Below are 14,579 nucleotides of genomic sequence, written 5' to 3'. Positions count from 1 at the left end.
GCCCGGTTGGGGCCCCACATAACACACAGGGTGGCTTGTCTTTGGCCGAGCCTCTCCAACCCCCAAACCATTTGCCCGAAACTTGATCTCCCTGGCCCTCGGAGTCACCTCAGTGGAGAAGCCTGCACAGGGCTTTGATGGCTGAGTTTCCCCAGCTGTGGCCCAGGATGGGCTCAGGAACCCCCTACCTACCTTCATTTGTCACCATCCATCACTCCCAGGGGGCCACTGCCTGATGAATTGCACCAGGCCGGAGGGGAACCACCAGCTAAGCTTTTAATAACCCGATCAGCGTCCTGCTGCCGCCCAGCTGCGCTGAGGGCCCTGACCGTGGGAAGGGGGGAATTTGTCACACTTTAGTGGGGCTTCGGGGCTCAAACTTCAGGTACGAGCCATTCCAAGGGGAAGCCAAAGGCCCTCTTGGAGAGCTTTCTCTTCAACTCCTCACAGCCCAGCCTGTCTCCAGAAGAAGGCTGGGGTTCTGGGGACTGCTGCTTGCCCCATGCACACTCCTACAACCCCCACGGCTGCAGGGACAGTTGCTCATCTCTGCCTCTGAGCTGGGAAGTGGGGTTGACTGGCTCAGGCTCTCCATGCTCTCCCCACCTGCTCCTAGACAGGGTGCCCTGGAGTGGTGTAAACAGGACTACGGAAGGAAAAAAGGGCTCAGAAGGTGCTAAAACCTCGTGCTGTGGTAGTAAGGGAGGGGAGTGAAGGGATAAAGGTGGGGACCAGAAGCGGGCAGTACATTCCTAGGAGAAGGATAGCAGGGGAGATGTCTTCTTCCTCCTCAAAGGAGAAAAGGGGCACAGTCAGCCAGGCAGCATTAGGATGTGAGATTGGTTTCCAGGGACGGTAAAGAGAGAGGTGTTTTCTTTAGCCCCTCCTCCTTCCAATTGGTTGAAATACAATTGTGATGGCTGGATCTCAGGCAGCCATCTGGGACTATGAGGTGGAGGTTATGGGTTAAGTAGGATGGAGCAGTAAGTTAGCTGCAAAGACAGAGTCTGAGCTAAGACCAGATCTTAGGGCTGGAGGAGACCTCAGAGACCCCTGCTCTACCCACACTCACTATCACATCCAGAAGAAACTGAGGACCAGAGAGGCCACATGACATGTCAGGGGCAGTGACTGAGCTAGGAGATGTTTTGCCAGAGGCCCCTCACCCCCACCCTACCCACATGCACACACAGAGTTCATGGTACTTTCCCTAAAAACCCCCTTTCCCAGATCTTTAATGCTGCTCCATTCTGTGGCTGGGAGACACCCTCTGGGGCCCAGTCCTGGGGTTGGGTGAAGCCCCCAGAGCTGGTTAAGTGGCCAGCCTGGGACATACCTCTCAGCACTGATGAGAACACCACAGAACCTCTGCCTGCTGGTGCCCACTCGCAGGTCCGTCTGTCAGAATCTCCTATTTGGCTTCTTTTCCTTCTTTCCTCTCTTCCTCTCTTTCTCTTTTTCTCTTTCTTTCTCTCTGTCCTTCTGTCTGCCTGTCTGTCCCAGTCCCTCCGTGTCTCTTTCATCCCTACTATTGTCTCTCTCTGTCCCACCCTCTGTCAGACTCAGTCTGCCTGTCTGCTGCCTTTCTGTCTTCCCTTCAAGCTCTCTGTCTCTGCTTCTTTCTTTCCCTGTTGATCTCTGTCTCTCTACCGTCCTTGTCTTTCTCTTTCTGTTTCTCTCTCCCGCTCTTTGTGTTGTTTCTCTTTCTATCTCCCTCCCTCTGAGCCTAACTGTGAAGTCCATCTCTCCTTCTAAAGGAGTACTTTTTCTTGAGTCACGTTGTGTGCTGACTTGTGCTGCCCCTGCCAGCCCCTGCCTCCACTCTCCCCGACTCATCGACTCTGTCTGCCTCTGTCTGCAGGAGGGCTGGCGCTGCCCCCAGAACCCCCAGAGTCTGTAGGACCCCCAGGTAGGTTGGAGGCCCTCTCAGGGGTTCAAGTCCTTTGAGCCAGTGGAGCATCTGGGCAGCTGGGCACAGAGAAGGTGAAGGTCAATGCCGCCGATGCTGGCAGAGGCCAGCACCCTCTCCCTGCTGCAACCCCAGGAACTTTATCCCTTCTGAGCCAAGGCTGGCTGAGGCAGCTGTCAGGGCGAGCCCAGGGATCACGGGTGCAGCCCTTGCTCCTGGTCGACTGAAGGCAAGGGCCAGAGGGCTGCAGGGATGACCCAAGACTCTGGCCCCAGTGCTCCATGCTGAAGCCTGGAGCAAAAGGCCAGGAGCGGCAGGGTATGCAGCCTGATGGGGCCAGAGGTGTGGGGACTGGATCAGTGACCACTCAGAGGGGAGAGTGTTAAGGTAGCCAGGCCTCAGTCCTAACCACCACAATTAACAGATGGAAGAAATCAGGCTTCTAATTTAGCCTTTACCACTTACTAGCTGAGTGACCACAAATGAAGCCCTTTCCAGCTCTGGGCCTCAGTTGCCCCATCTGTGCAATGGAGAGAGGCTGACTGCTATTTCACTTTGCCAGTCTGAGTCTGTGATTCCATCACCCCATGAGCCTCTAGCACTATGGATTTGAAAGCAGTGGGGTTTGGGCCTCAGACGGTTCCGGTTCCACTGTTGGGGAGGGGAGGCTACTGGAGTGGGGCTGGGGGCTGAAGTCCCAATGTGGAGCGGTGACGATCACATGATCTCACTGGCCTGGGACTCAGGAGGCTTGAGGTCCAGGTCTGTCCCTTCACTCCCCCAGCTGCTCTCTCTGCGCCTGTCTCCCCGTCTGTAGAAGGGGGATAGTCCCAGCCCCCAGCCCTGGGGAGAATCAGTGAGCTCACAGACATCCCTGACTGGAGGACTCAGCTCCAAGCGGAGGTGGGGGTTTTGGGGGGAAGTTGGAGGTAGGCCTTTGGGGATGGGGGTCTGAGGGCCCACAGGAGCCATGGGGGGTGTCAGCAGGGGATTCTGAAAGGAGCCATTATAGGAAGCAGGAAGGGGGCTCTCAGGGTAGACTAATTACAGGCCCAAGCTCTTGCAGACAAAGCCAGCGGCCTCTAAGTGGCCATTCTCCCAGGGAAGAAAGAAGACTTAAGGGCCCCATTAAGGCCTTTCATGCTGGGACTGCCCGAGGCGGCCTGGAAGTCAGCACTTCCCCTCCCCTCCTCAACCCACACTCTGCCCCTTCTTGACTCTTTCTGTGGGAGCCAGGCCTCTGCCTGGGGTTCAAACACTTTGGAAACTGCAGGAAGCTGAATCAGGGAAGAAGCTAGGAGGGAAGAGTATCCTGGGAAGGGAGCTAGGACCTGGTCCTCCTCTGCTCCTCAGTGTCTCCATCTGTAAAACAGGACTACTATCCTGTCCTGACCTGCTAAAACTCACTGAGGCATCTAGACTTTCTCCATGGAACTGAGGCCAGGCCCAGAGAAACCTGAGCATTAGGAACACAGCCTCCTGCTGTGCCGCCTACCCCACCACACTGCTGCCCTCACTCCTGGGCACCAGCCTGCCCACTCAGGGACCAAGATACATCTCTGAGCCCAAGTGTGGGTCAAAAGCCCTGAATAGTCTTCAGTTCCCACAGATGAAATCCAGATGCACAAGCAAAAGCTGGGTTGGGTTTGTGCATCAATTCATTCACACTTCACTCACTCACTCACTCACTCACTCACTCACTCTAGAAGGCTTTAATGGTCCCCAGGCACCTATCCCTTGCCTAGCCCTGTCCTGGGCACACAAGATTCCTGAGGGGACGTTCAGCCAAGTGTGAGCAAGTCATCCCTGAGACGGGGGCGGAATGTGCAGAGCACGGCAGAGGAGGGAGTCACCAACCCGGTTCCAGAGGAGGCTTTTAGCCAGACTGGTGGACGAGTAGGGTGACCTCAGGTGAGGCTGGGTAGTTTAGGCAGAGGATACACTGCCAGCAAAGGCAGAGCAGGGAGACAGGGCAGGCCTGGCCTGGGGCAAAAGCAAGACTCCCCAGGACATTCGGCTGAGTGAAACAAACCAGTCGCCAGGGGACAAAGACCATGTGATTCCACTTACAGGAGGTGCCTAGAGTAGTCACATTCATAGAGACAGAAAGGAGAATGGTGGTTGCCAGAGGCTAGGGCTGGGGCCTGGGGAGATGTTGTGTAGCGGTATAGAGTTTCAGTTTTACTAGATGAGAAGAGTCCTGGAGCTCAGTTGCACAACAACGTAAATATACTGAATGTCACTGAACTCGCACACTTAAAGACGGTTAAGATGACTGGTTTTATCGTATGTATATTTTACCACAATGAAAAAAAGAGTAGCTATATACACACACACGCACACCAAAAAAGTCTCCCCCAGAGACTGAGTGGGGAGGGGAGCCCAGAAAGGGGAAGGGTGGGGTGTCAAATGCAGAGGGCCCTCAAACCACGTTATGGCCAACAGCCACCTCAGATCCTTTCCAGAAAGTTGGAGGAAGGGAGAAACTGGAGGAAAGGAGGGTAGCAGGGAGTGCTGAGGAAGGGGCTCAGGATAAAGGACTGGGAAGAAACGGTGGTGTGCCTGGGGCCTGCTTGCAGGGGCCTGGTGCTGGGTGCAGTGCACGGAGGTTTGCCCTAGGGCAGGAGGGACTGACTCACTTTTTCTAACATCTTTGAGGGTCACTTCAAACCCAAAAGGGAAAACAGCCACTTCTACTGAATCACTGACCCTCCAAGACCTTAGACCTGGCAGATGCAAACCACAGCCTCCAGACACAGGCTGGCTGGCCAGGCCCAGCTGTGGAGGCAAAGGTTTCTAGGGAGCCACCGCCACCCCCCTTCTTCCCCAAATGACCAGACAGTGGCCTTCCCCAATACGATGTACAGAGTTTTAGACTGCTAGAGCTTATCTGGGAAGACTTACTCACCCAACTCCCACCCATCACACTGATGGGGCCGCTGACATACCCAGAGAGGGGAAGGACTGCCCAAGTTCACCTGCAAGTCACGTGATGAGAACTCTGGTCTTCTAAACCCTCTCGGCCTCAGTTTCTCCTTGGGGGACCTGAAGAAACTGAATTTTAATCATTGCAGAGGAAGCTTACCACACCGCTGGGATCCATAGCGAGGCTGGCCAATCCCATCTTTAGACTGGTTATCTTTTCCTTTTTGAAAATGATGCCTTCCAGTCAAGGTGACTTCAAATGAACTCTTCTGAATGAAATCTATGCTGTCTATAAATCTACTCTTAGGCTCAGAATTGTACTTCTATAATTTTAAGGTACCGAGGTCTCCAGCAGGCTGAATTTAAATCTTTGAGCCAATCCCAGGACACATTTAGTAGAGGAAAGTGTAGACATATTTAGAATTTCTAGGTTCAGATCTCAGCTCTGCTTCTTACTAGCATGTTATCTGAGTTTCTCTCAGTCTCAAGAGTCTTCATCTGTAAAATGAGGATTATTATACCTACCTCACAGAGCCATACAGAGTGCCTGGTACCCAGTAGCTGCTCAATGAAGAATATCATAAATGATGATGATGATGGTGGTGATGGTTCTTACTGAAGAGTGTCCAGAATTTCTCCTCTCTCATTGGGTATCAGCAAGACCCCAGGATCAAGAAGGATGGGTTCTAGCATTCTTTCTTTCTTTATTTTTTTACACTTTAAATATTTAATTGAAGTACAGTCAGTTACAATGTGTCAATTTCTGGTGCATAGCACAATGTTCTAGTCATGCAGGTACATATATATACTCATTTTCATATTCTTTTTCATTAAAGGTTATTATAAGATATTGAATATAGTTCCCTGTACTATACAGAAGAAACTTGTTTTTTTTAACCTATTTTTATATATAGTGGTTAATATTTGCAAATCTCAAACTCCCAAATTTATCCCTTCCCACCTCCTTTCCTCAGTAACCATGAGATTGTTTACTAGGTCTGCGAGTCTGTTTCTGTTTTGTAGATTAGTTCAGTGTCTTTTTTTTTTTTTTCTTTTTTTTCAGATTCCACATATGAGTGATACCATACGGTACTTCACTTTCTCTTTCTGGCTTGCTTCACTTAGAATGACAATCTCTATGTCCATCCATGTTGCTGCAAATGGCATTATTTTATTCTTTTTATGACTGAGCAGTATTCCATTGTATACATATACCACAGCTTCTTTATCCAGACATCTGTCGATGGACATTTAGGTCGCTTCCACGTCTTGGCTATCGTACATAGTGCTGCTATGAACATTGGGATACATATGTCTTTTCGAATTAGAGATCCCAGTTCGACAGTTCTTTGGTGTGAGAAGATCTGGGCTCTCTGTAAAGTAAAGCTGTGCCCCATAATGTGGGTTTTGATTAAGAAGGTTCCAGAAGCAGGTGCTAAGGGCATGCTCCCAGGGAACAGATTCTGTCCTGTCCTTGAGACCTTCCCCCAACCCAACTCAAGAACTCCTGGGAATAAACAGGCGTGTGGAGACCGGCTTTCCTGGAAATGGGAAGTCCCAACTGCCCCAGGCCTTTGTGCTTTCCACACCAGTACTTCTCAGCCCTGACCCTGCTCTAAGTTTTCCACAGAATTTACCATCTTCTAGCAGACATTAGTTTACTCTTTTTCTATATTTAGCGTGTCTATATTTCTCTGTCCCCACCTCCCTCCCCCACTAGAAGATAGGCTTCAGGAAGGCAGGAATCTTTGTTTTGTTCACTGCTATATTCGAGATGCCTAAAATAGTGCCTGGCACACAGTAGACACTCAATAAATATTTGTTGAATGAACAAAAGCTAAAAGGGAGGAATCTATTGCTGCCTTTGTTCCCTGGGACACGCCCAGCCTCCTGGCTTGTTACCTGGGTTCTCCTCAAACAAACAGAGAAAGGTGGGGTGCGGCCCTCAGCGCCCAGCGTGTAGGCTTTCAGACTGGGCCAGACAGGGACTGTGGGTGGGTGGGGAGAGCAGTACTCAGCCTTGGGCCAGTCCCTGACGTGGCCAGGACCTTCAGGGGTCCTGAACCCTGGGCCCCTGCATCCCTGCTGAGCCAGAGGCTGAAGGTCGAGGAGAAGACACTGGATTTGGAGTTCGAGGTCTTGAGTGTGGGATTTAATGAGGAGGGCAGATACGCCCTGCGGCTGGCAGCTGAGAAACTCCCCCCCCCCCCCCCCCCCCCGCGCAGGCTGGCTCTGGAGCCGGGGTGCAGCTGCAGGTGGATGATGGGGACCTCCTCCCTGCCTGCTCTGCTGTCACTGATGTCGTTGAGCAGCAGGACCCTGGCCAGAGCCTCACCCTTACCAGGAACAAGTTTGTCTTTACTCTGCCCAAAGGTACGAAGTTAGAGGGGCTGGGGAGAGATAGGGAATCCAGGGAGCTTCTGGGGAACTGGGAGGGGTAGGGGCAAAGCTCTAGACTGAATCCCAAAGCTCTGCCTGTGTGACTCTGCCCATGCTGACCCTCTGTGAGCCCCTGCCTCCTTCAGTGTGACATGGGGATGCTGATGCTGGTCAGTAGGGTGGGGTGAGGAGGAAGTGAAAGGACAGGTGAGGAATGGCTTTGTGAATTTCTAAAAGCTGAGAACACAGCAGGTTTGGGGCCAGTCCCACTGGGCATCACATTGATTGGCCTTAAAGGCACTGGACTGTGGGTATGTGAGGTAGAGAAGTTGAGACCTGGGCTCTGCCTTCAGGAAGATTCCAGCAATCAGGTAGAGCAGCAGAAATCCCAAATAGAGAATAGTTAAGTGATCTGGAAGGAGCAGAAGATCCATGCCTAGACTGTGAGACCATCCAGGCAGGCTTCCTGGAGGAGAAGGTATTTGAAGGAGTGGTGAAACTAAGTCCCAGGCCTTCAGGTGGTCAGAGATCGGAGTCGGGTTGAACTCTTCCCTCTGGGTGGTAGGACCCAGGACCATCTCGCAAGCTAAGAGCCCTGGCCTCTCCACACCAGTAAAGGGAGGGGGCCATGGGTGAGTCTGAGAGGAGGGTCATTCACAGGGAAATCTTAGCCAAGCCTGGCTTCAACTCAAAGGCCAGGCAGCCCGTGTTTCCCAAGGGCTCTGCCTGTCCTCCTCACGCCCTGGGGAAGGCAGAGAGAGACCCCAGAGACGGTCTCTGAGACCCATATTCCCCACCCAGGGTTCTGCAAGAATGATGGACAGCACGACGCGACTGCGCGTGAAGGCGCTGAGGCTGGGCGGGGCCTCGGGGAGGGTGGTGCAGCGGGCCGGCTAGGCCATCTTCCCCGTCTACCCGCGCCCGGACCGACCCCGCGTGAACTTCTGCGCGCGGGAGCGCGGGGAGCGGTATCGCTGCTGCGGCAGCCTGGCTCTGCTCCGGGCCAGAGCAGACCCCACGGCCCGCCAGTGCGGGGGCCTGGCCTACAGGGTGGCCTTCCACGTGCACCGGGCCCCTCAGCCTCCTGCCTCCAACTGCCCTCCCGGCACCAGCCGGCCAGAACCAATGTCACCGCGCCCAGAGCCACAGACGCCCAGGCTGCTGGTGGGTGTTCCCGGGACCCCGTCGGGCTCTGGCATCACTGCTTGCCCAGTTAGAAGACCTTGTGTCTCTAATAAGCCTGGCTGTCCCCACAGTCCTTCACTGAGCAGAGCAGCAGAACTTCCCAAGGTTGACTCATTCAGTTCTGGAGAACAAGCAGTCTGAGGGTGGAGACAGGGAGCCCCAGTTTGAAGGGGGCGGCAGAAAATGGAGCAAAGGCCACACAAAGTAAGGACATCACTGGCCGGGGTTTCTCTGCCCAGTGGTTAAGTGTCCCCGGAGACCCTTCAGTCCTCAAACTCACTCTCACACATTCTCCCCAGGTTTCAAGAGAGGCCTGGTGTAACCAGGAAATAGAAGGCTCTGCATGCCCACCCTCAAGTGCATCCAGCTCTCACCACAGCCAGGAGGGACTTAGCCCTGAACCGGGACGCTGGCAGCCTCAGGCCCAGGTGAGCAGGTCTAGTCCTTGTCTAAGCTGTAGGAGGAGTGAGGCGGGAAGCCCCATAAAAAACCGGCAGGGCCCACAAGCAGGGCCACTACTCCCATGCAGGCACCATCTAGTTCCCTGGCCCAGAGCCTCTATCTCACTTTTTGCCTCTGACACGGCTTACTTAGCCCTAAAATTCTATTGGTTTGCTGAGCTCACTTCTGATTGGTTATTTCCTCCACTCCTGATTGGTTATTACTCTCACTTCTGATTGGTCCACTTCCCTCACTCCTGATTGGTTATTACTCTCACTTCTGATTGGTCCACTTCCATCACTCCTGATTGGTTATTTCTCTCACTCCTGATTGGTCCATTCCCCTCACTCCTGATTGGTTATTTCTCTCACTCCTGATTGGGCTAGTTCTACAAATCTTGTCCCTGGTTGGTCAACATCTTACTTGCATATGATGTTGCAGTGTAAAACTGGCAGCCTATAAAGGCCTGTGTAAACCTACAGGCAGGGTCCAGAGCTTGGAGTGTTAACTTCTATGGGCCTGCTCGTGTAGTAAATCTGCGTTCTCCAACTCTCCGAGTGCTGCTTGGTCTCTCACCCGGATCCAGGTTGCTGTCACAACTGAGCTGTAACACATTTTTCCGCAACAGGAGGGCTCCCCAAAGTGGTAGTGTTCTGCAGCCAGGCTGTATGTCTGGTGGGCCTCACAACCAGCATAGGTAGAAGCTAGGAGAGCAAGCAGCCCATTTCACAGATGGAGAAACTGAGGGTCATCCCCAAGGATACTTGATCACATTTAATGCCAACGACAGTTCCTGGGGACCTTAGTGCACACTAGTGCATAGAATTCAAAGCTAAGTCAAACCCTGGGCTCAAGGTGCCACCTGGCTTGAACAGTGTAGGCATCATACAGTCCAGTAAGTCATGTGTTGGAAGGAAAGCTCTGGTGAGGAAGTATGTGGGTCTGATTTGGGAGCCTAGGAAAGGCTTTTCAGAAGAGATGTCATTTAAGATGAATCTTTCATTCATTCATTAATTTGTTCATCCATCAAACATTTGTAAAGTGTTGGCTGTGTCAGACCCCATGCTAGGTGGGTAAGATTTAAGAACAGCAATTCTGGTCTATGAGGAGCCCAGAATTCCAGGAGGATTCCTGAGAATTCCAGGAGGAAGAGACCAGAATAAGCTGGCTGAGGAGATGGAAAGGGTTTGGCTGGCAGCAAAATGAATGGAGGTTGAAACCAAAAGTTTACATCCAGAGGCTCCTGGCTCTCCTGCAGTGCCTCCATCCCACAGAACATTGGTCTGGGCTGAAGTGGAGCCCAGGGTGGTGGGCTGAGTCCAGCTGGGAGAGGGACGAAGGATGGGAGAAAGTGGAAGGAATTAGGGAAACGGAGACAAAAGAACTAGGTGGATATTCAATTCAGGAGACAATGGGGGAAACCACCACAGGGGTTTATGCAGGATAAAGACACAATTAGACCTGTGGTTTAAACAGAGTGATCTGTCAGAATATGCCAGGGACCCAGAGGCCAACTTCTCTTGCCTAAGTCTCAGTCTGTCACATGGACCACTTTGGCCTATGTTTATTCATTCATTAGTCATTAACCAACAGATACTTTTGACCACCTACTGTATGCTCAGCTCTGTGCTGGGTGCTGAGGATATAGTGGTGAGCTTGTGAGTAAGATGGATGCTACCTGGGTTCCTCAATGACATGCTGTCCCCTCAGGCTGCAGGCTCCCTGATTTCAGGGCCTGGCTCCTTGTTCTACAGTTTGTTACAGGAATAGATACACAAGAAGCTCAGGGAGAAGGGATCCCTGGCTGTCTAGGTCCCAGCATGCCCTGGCCACCTGAGCCAGGGGGCCACGTGGACAGTTCTCTGCAGGCTGCAGCTCTGAGTGCCTGTGAGGGAGGTGGGACTGCTGCAGGGAAGGGGGACTTGGAGGTGGCTGAGCCATCCGCAGCAGCTCTAATTTCTGTCATTTAATGCCATCATCTCCCTGCCATTCTCCCTCTTAAAGTGTCAGATGTCTGTTCTACCAAGACAAGAAAATGGCTTTCAAGGGAGAGGAAAATTGCTTCCCTCCTGGGGCAGGGGGTGGGGGTGGGGGTCAGCCATCACAACCCTGACAACAGGGCCAGGAAGCCAGTAGGGGAACAGACAACGGAGAGGGGTCCTTCAGAGAATAGAGGGGCCGTTTCTTTCAGCTTAGGCAAAGTCATCTAGCAGTTCAGCCTGAGGAAGGGGGGGGGGGGCTCTTTTCTGATGTCTTTGGAGGCTCAAAGCCACAGTGGGAAGGATGGCACCATGACAGGGCTCTCAGCAAGGGGTGGGGCTGCCCGCAGGCTGCCCTCTGGGCCTGTGGCCAGCTCCCTGGGTAGGGAAGCTGATGTGGCCTAGAATCACAGGGACCCCGGAAACCATCCTCCCTTCCCTCCTTGCAGATAGAGAAAATGAAGCCCAGGAGGGAAGGACTTAACCCAGGTTTCTTTGATTCTCAACTGAATAGGAGAAAGCAATTTTGGAGGGGGAAGGCGGTGAGGGGGAAGGCGGTGAGGAGAAAAGGCGGTGAGCAGGAGAGATGGAGAGGAGAGGAAGGAGTTGCATTTTTAAGTGCAGCCCAACTTCAGCAATATTCAGTTCAAGGTCAGGAATGGATTTCTGGGTTCCAGATGCTAATGGATAGATTGACTCAGGGCCACCTCCTCCTGGAAGCCTTCCCTGCATTGTTTTTGTCCCTTCCAAACCATTCTCAGTCCTGTCTGCGTCAAGCATTTCACCATTGAATCTATTCAATTTAGAACTTTATTGTAAGCTCACAGGTTGTTCTCCAACTTGTGTGTCTGTTTTTTAAGCCAGAACTGATGATGGTCATGGGCTGAGGGACGGGGAGGTGGGGTAAGGGTGGAGCAGGGGGCAGAAGGCAGGAGGATTAGGAATGTAGCAATCAGGAATGAGTAGGAAGGGATAAATCAGGAGTTCCAGATCTGCAGATACTAACTACTATATATAAGATAAATGAACAAGTTCATACTGTACAGCACAGGGAATTATATTCAATATCTTGTAGTAACTTACGGTGAAAAAGAATGTGAAAATGAATATATCTGTGTTCATGTATGACTGAAGCAATACACTGCACACCAGAAATTGACACAACATTGTAAACTGACTGTACTTCAATAAACAATATATATCTATATAAAACAAAAAAAAAAAAAAAGAGAAAGAGAATGAGTAGGGAGCAGGAGGCAGGGCTCAGTGGAAGCTTTAGTGACTGATTTTGAATCTGAATCACTTTGCTTCTCGGCCTGACCCACAGTGCTGGTCACAGCATTCCAGAAATCCTGGAGACTCTAGTGGGACAATCAATTCCCCTGAACTGACATCTTCCCTTCCCCCGCCTCTGCTTGTGTGTGGTGGTGGGGGGAAGTGGGGTGCAGGCAGTGGCTGCAGAGGGAAGTTTACCGTGAGTGGGAGGGAACCAGCTCCAGGTTTCCTGCCAGCTGCACAAGGTGCTCTGGCAGCTTCCTTTCCGGGCAGAACTCCACCAGACTCATCCTGTCCCTTGACACTGCAGGTTTGAGACCACGTGGCTGCACCACCCCAGCACCCACAATGCCCTCCTTCCCCAGAGTGAGAGGGAGTTTATCTGAGCAGAACGAGGGTGGCCTGTCCAGTGCCCGGCAGTAGGTCCCCAGGATGCAGGAAGCAGCAGGGTGCAGGCCAAATCTGGCTGTTCAGGCTGTGGGAATGACTCCCAGCTCAACTCTTTTTAAAGGCAAAGGAGACCTCCTGGAGAACTGCAGGGCAGGGGGAGGCCACAAAAGCCTCGGGCTTGGAGCCGGGCCCTCAGGGGCCACAACCCCTCCTTACACCTCACTCACCTCTCTAAGAGATCCTGAAGGTATAAGGGCAACCTCCCCTGCAGGGCAGAGCTGGAATTTAAGAGGGAAACCGTGGGCTGGAAATTCCCAGTGATGACATTTCAGGAAACATCAGCTGAAAAATTCCTTGCTTGTAGCTCTGCCAGCCATCCTGGGGGCTGCTTCACTGTAGACCCCGGAGCTTCCTTCCACACGGGATTGGGAGCAGGGCGGGAGCAGGAACGGGAGCAGTGGGGGGGGGGCTGCCTCCTCCACCCCCAACTCCCTCCTTCCCCGACATTTACCTCTTGCAAACAATCGCAGTTTTGTTTCATGGAAACGATTCTGTTCCTGTGGAGCCTTTTAAATGACGCTTTCAAGGGTGTTTTTTTTTCTTTCCATTTAAAACATTTTTTTTTTGCCCTGGAGGCAAAAAAAGAGAAAAAGCTAATAAAGCAATCACCAAACGCTGAGCACCTGGCTCTAAGCCTGTGGATTCTGATTGTGGCTTTGGCACCAACAGGCTGGGGAGGCCTTCATTAAGGAGAACTGGAGGGGAACAGTCACAGGCTTGCCCAGAGTCCCGCTGTCCCGAAACTCGGCTCTGCATCCGTCTCCCTTTGTTCCCTCCCCTCCCCTCCCCCAGCCCCTCTCCCTCCTTCCCCCTTGCATCCTCTCCTCCCCCACGCCCCTCTCCGATTCTCTCCATCCTCCTTGGGTCCCAGTTCTGGCTGGAGCTCCAGGCCAGCACTCTTCCAGCCCCAGGCAGCTTTCTGCCTTCCGGCCAGTGCACTCCAGGTCCTCCCTTTCTTTCCCTTTCTGCCCCACTTTTCAATTCATTCTGCCCTTTTTTTGCTTGTCATTGCCCTATTTCTAGTGCCCTGGAGACGGGATTGGTTCAAGAAGAGAAAAGGCCCACACTGCGGATTTTGCTAACGGTTTTAACAGTACTGCCCGGGTTCGTCTGGGGTGGGAGCGAGAAGCTGGCCGGGCAGGGGGAGCCAGGCACTTCTTTGCTCACCCCTCCACCTCAGTGCCAGATTTTCAGGGTCGGTGGTGGCTTCCCTCCTGTATCCGATCTCCTGGTGGAAGAGGGTGTCCATAGCCCATTTCCCTGGTGGGGGAACAGAGGTGCTGGAGTGCAGTGCTTAGAATGCCACTAACAAGGTGGGAAAGGCGAGAACGGGTTAGGTCGAGACCGCTAGCCCCCTTCCAAGCTAATGCCCCAGTCCCTCTGTAGGGCGACCCCAGTGTCGCCCTTCCTCCTCCATTCCTGTGTTCCATCAAGTACAGAGGATGCGAGTAGGTCAGCTCCTCCTTGCAAATGAGGCAGTTTTATGGGCTTTAGAAAAACACTCCAATTGTTCCCTCAATTACCCCAGCAGATTGAATGTATTAATCTCTCTCTTAACTTGAGACTTGGCTGCCGCCCCTCCCCCAGTCACCAGAATCCCTCTACAGCAGGCACGTGCCAGCCTGGGGAGTGACTCCCAGCTGCCCCCCCGCCCCCCCACCCCACGCTTCCCTGGTCTGGGGCTCCCGAGCAGGTCAGCCTGGGTCCAGGCAGCATACTTCTGCTGTGCCGAACACACACACACACACACACACACACACACACACACTGCTATTTGGAAGAAGCTTTTCCTTGTGTAAACTGGATCTCGGGGGTGAGGGGGACAGGAGGGGACTGCGGGTGGCTCCCCGTTCTGCTCCTGTGACAACTGCCTCCAGCTTAAACACACTCTGCCCCAGGCAGCTGAGCTCCATTAAAAGCTACCTGAGGTTTCCCTTTGTAGCTCGATTTTCTTTTATTTCTGGGGAACAAAGGCGCTGTCAAGGCGTTCCCAGAGAGTGCTGTCAACCACACAGGGAGGGGTGCAGACCTGCCGC

General features: G+C 52.8%; 1 protein-coding gene across 3 annotated transcripts in view; it reads left to right on the top strand.

Moving 5' to 3' along the window:
* The first annotated feature begins 7,038 nt into the window (after positions 1–7,038).
* Positions 7,039–14,579, top strand: part of CCDC33 (coiled-coil domain containing 33) — a 107,307-nt gene continuing 99,766 nt past the window's right edge. For all 3 annotated transcript variants that reach the window (XM_074354059.1, XM_074354058.1, XM_074354057.1), the window contains exons 1-2: positions 7,039–7,207; positions 8,698–8,826. In XM_074354059.1, coding sequence (XP_074210160.1) covers positions 7,094–7,207; positions 8,698–8,826 — 243 coding nt within the window. In that variant the 5' untranslated portion in view covers positions 7,039–7,093. The remainder of the gene's footprint in view (positions 7,208–8,697; positions 8,827–14,579) is intronic.

The sequence above is a fragment of the Camelus bactrianus genome, chromosome 27, assembly GCF_048773025.1.
Source record: "Camelus bactrianus isolate YW-2024 breed Bactrian camel chromosome 27, ASM4877302v1, whole genome shotgun sequence".
NCBI classification, from domain to species: domain Eukaryota; kingdom Metazoa; phylum Chordata; class Mammalia; order Artiodactyla; family Camelidae; genus Camelus; species Camelus bactrianus.
Note: the sequence above shows the minus strand (reverse complement) of the source record. Positions and strands in the feature narration are given on the sequence as shown.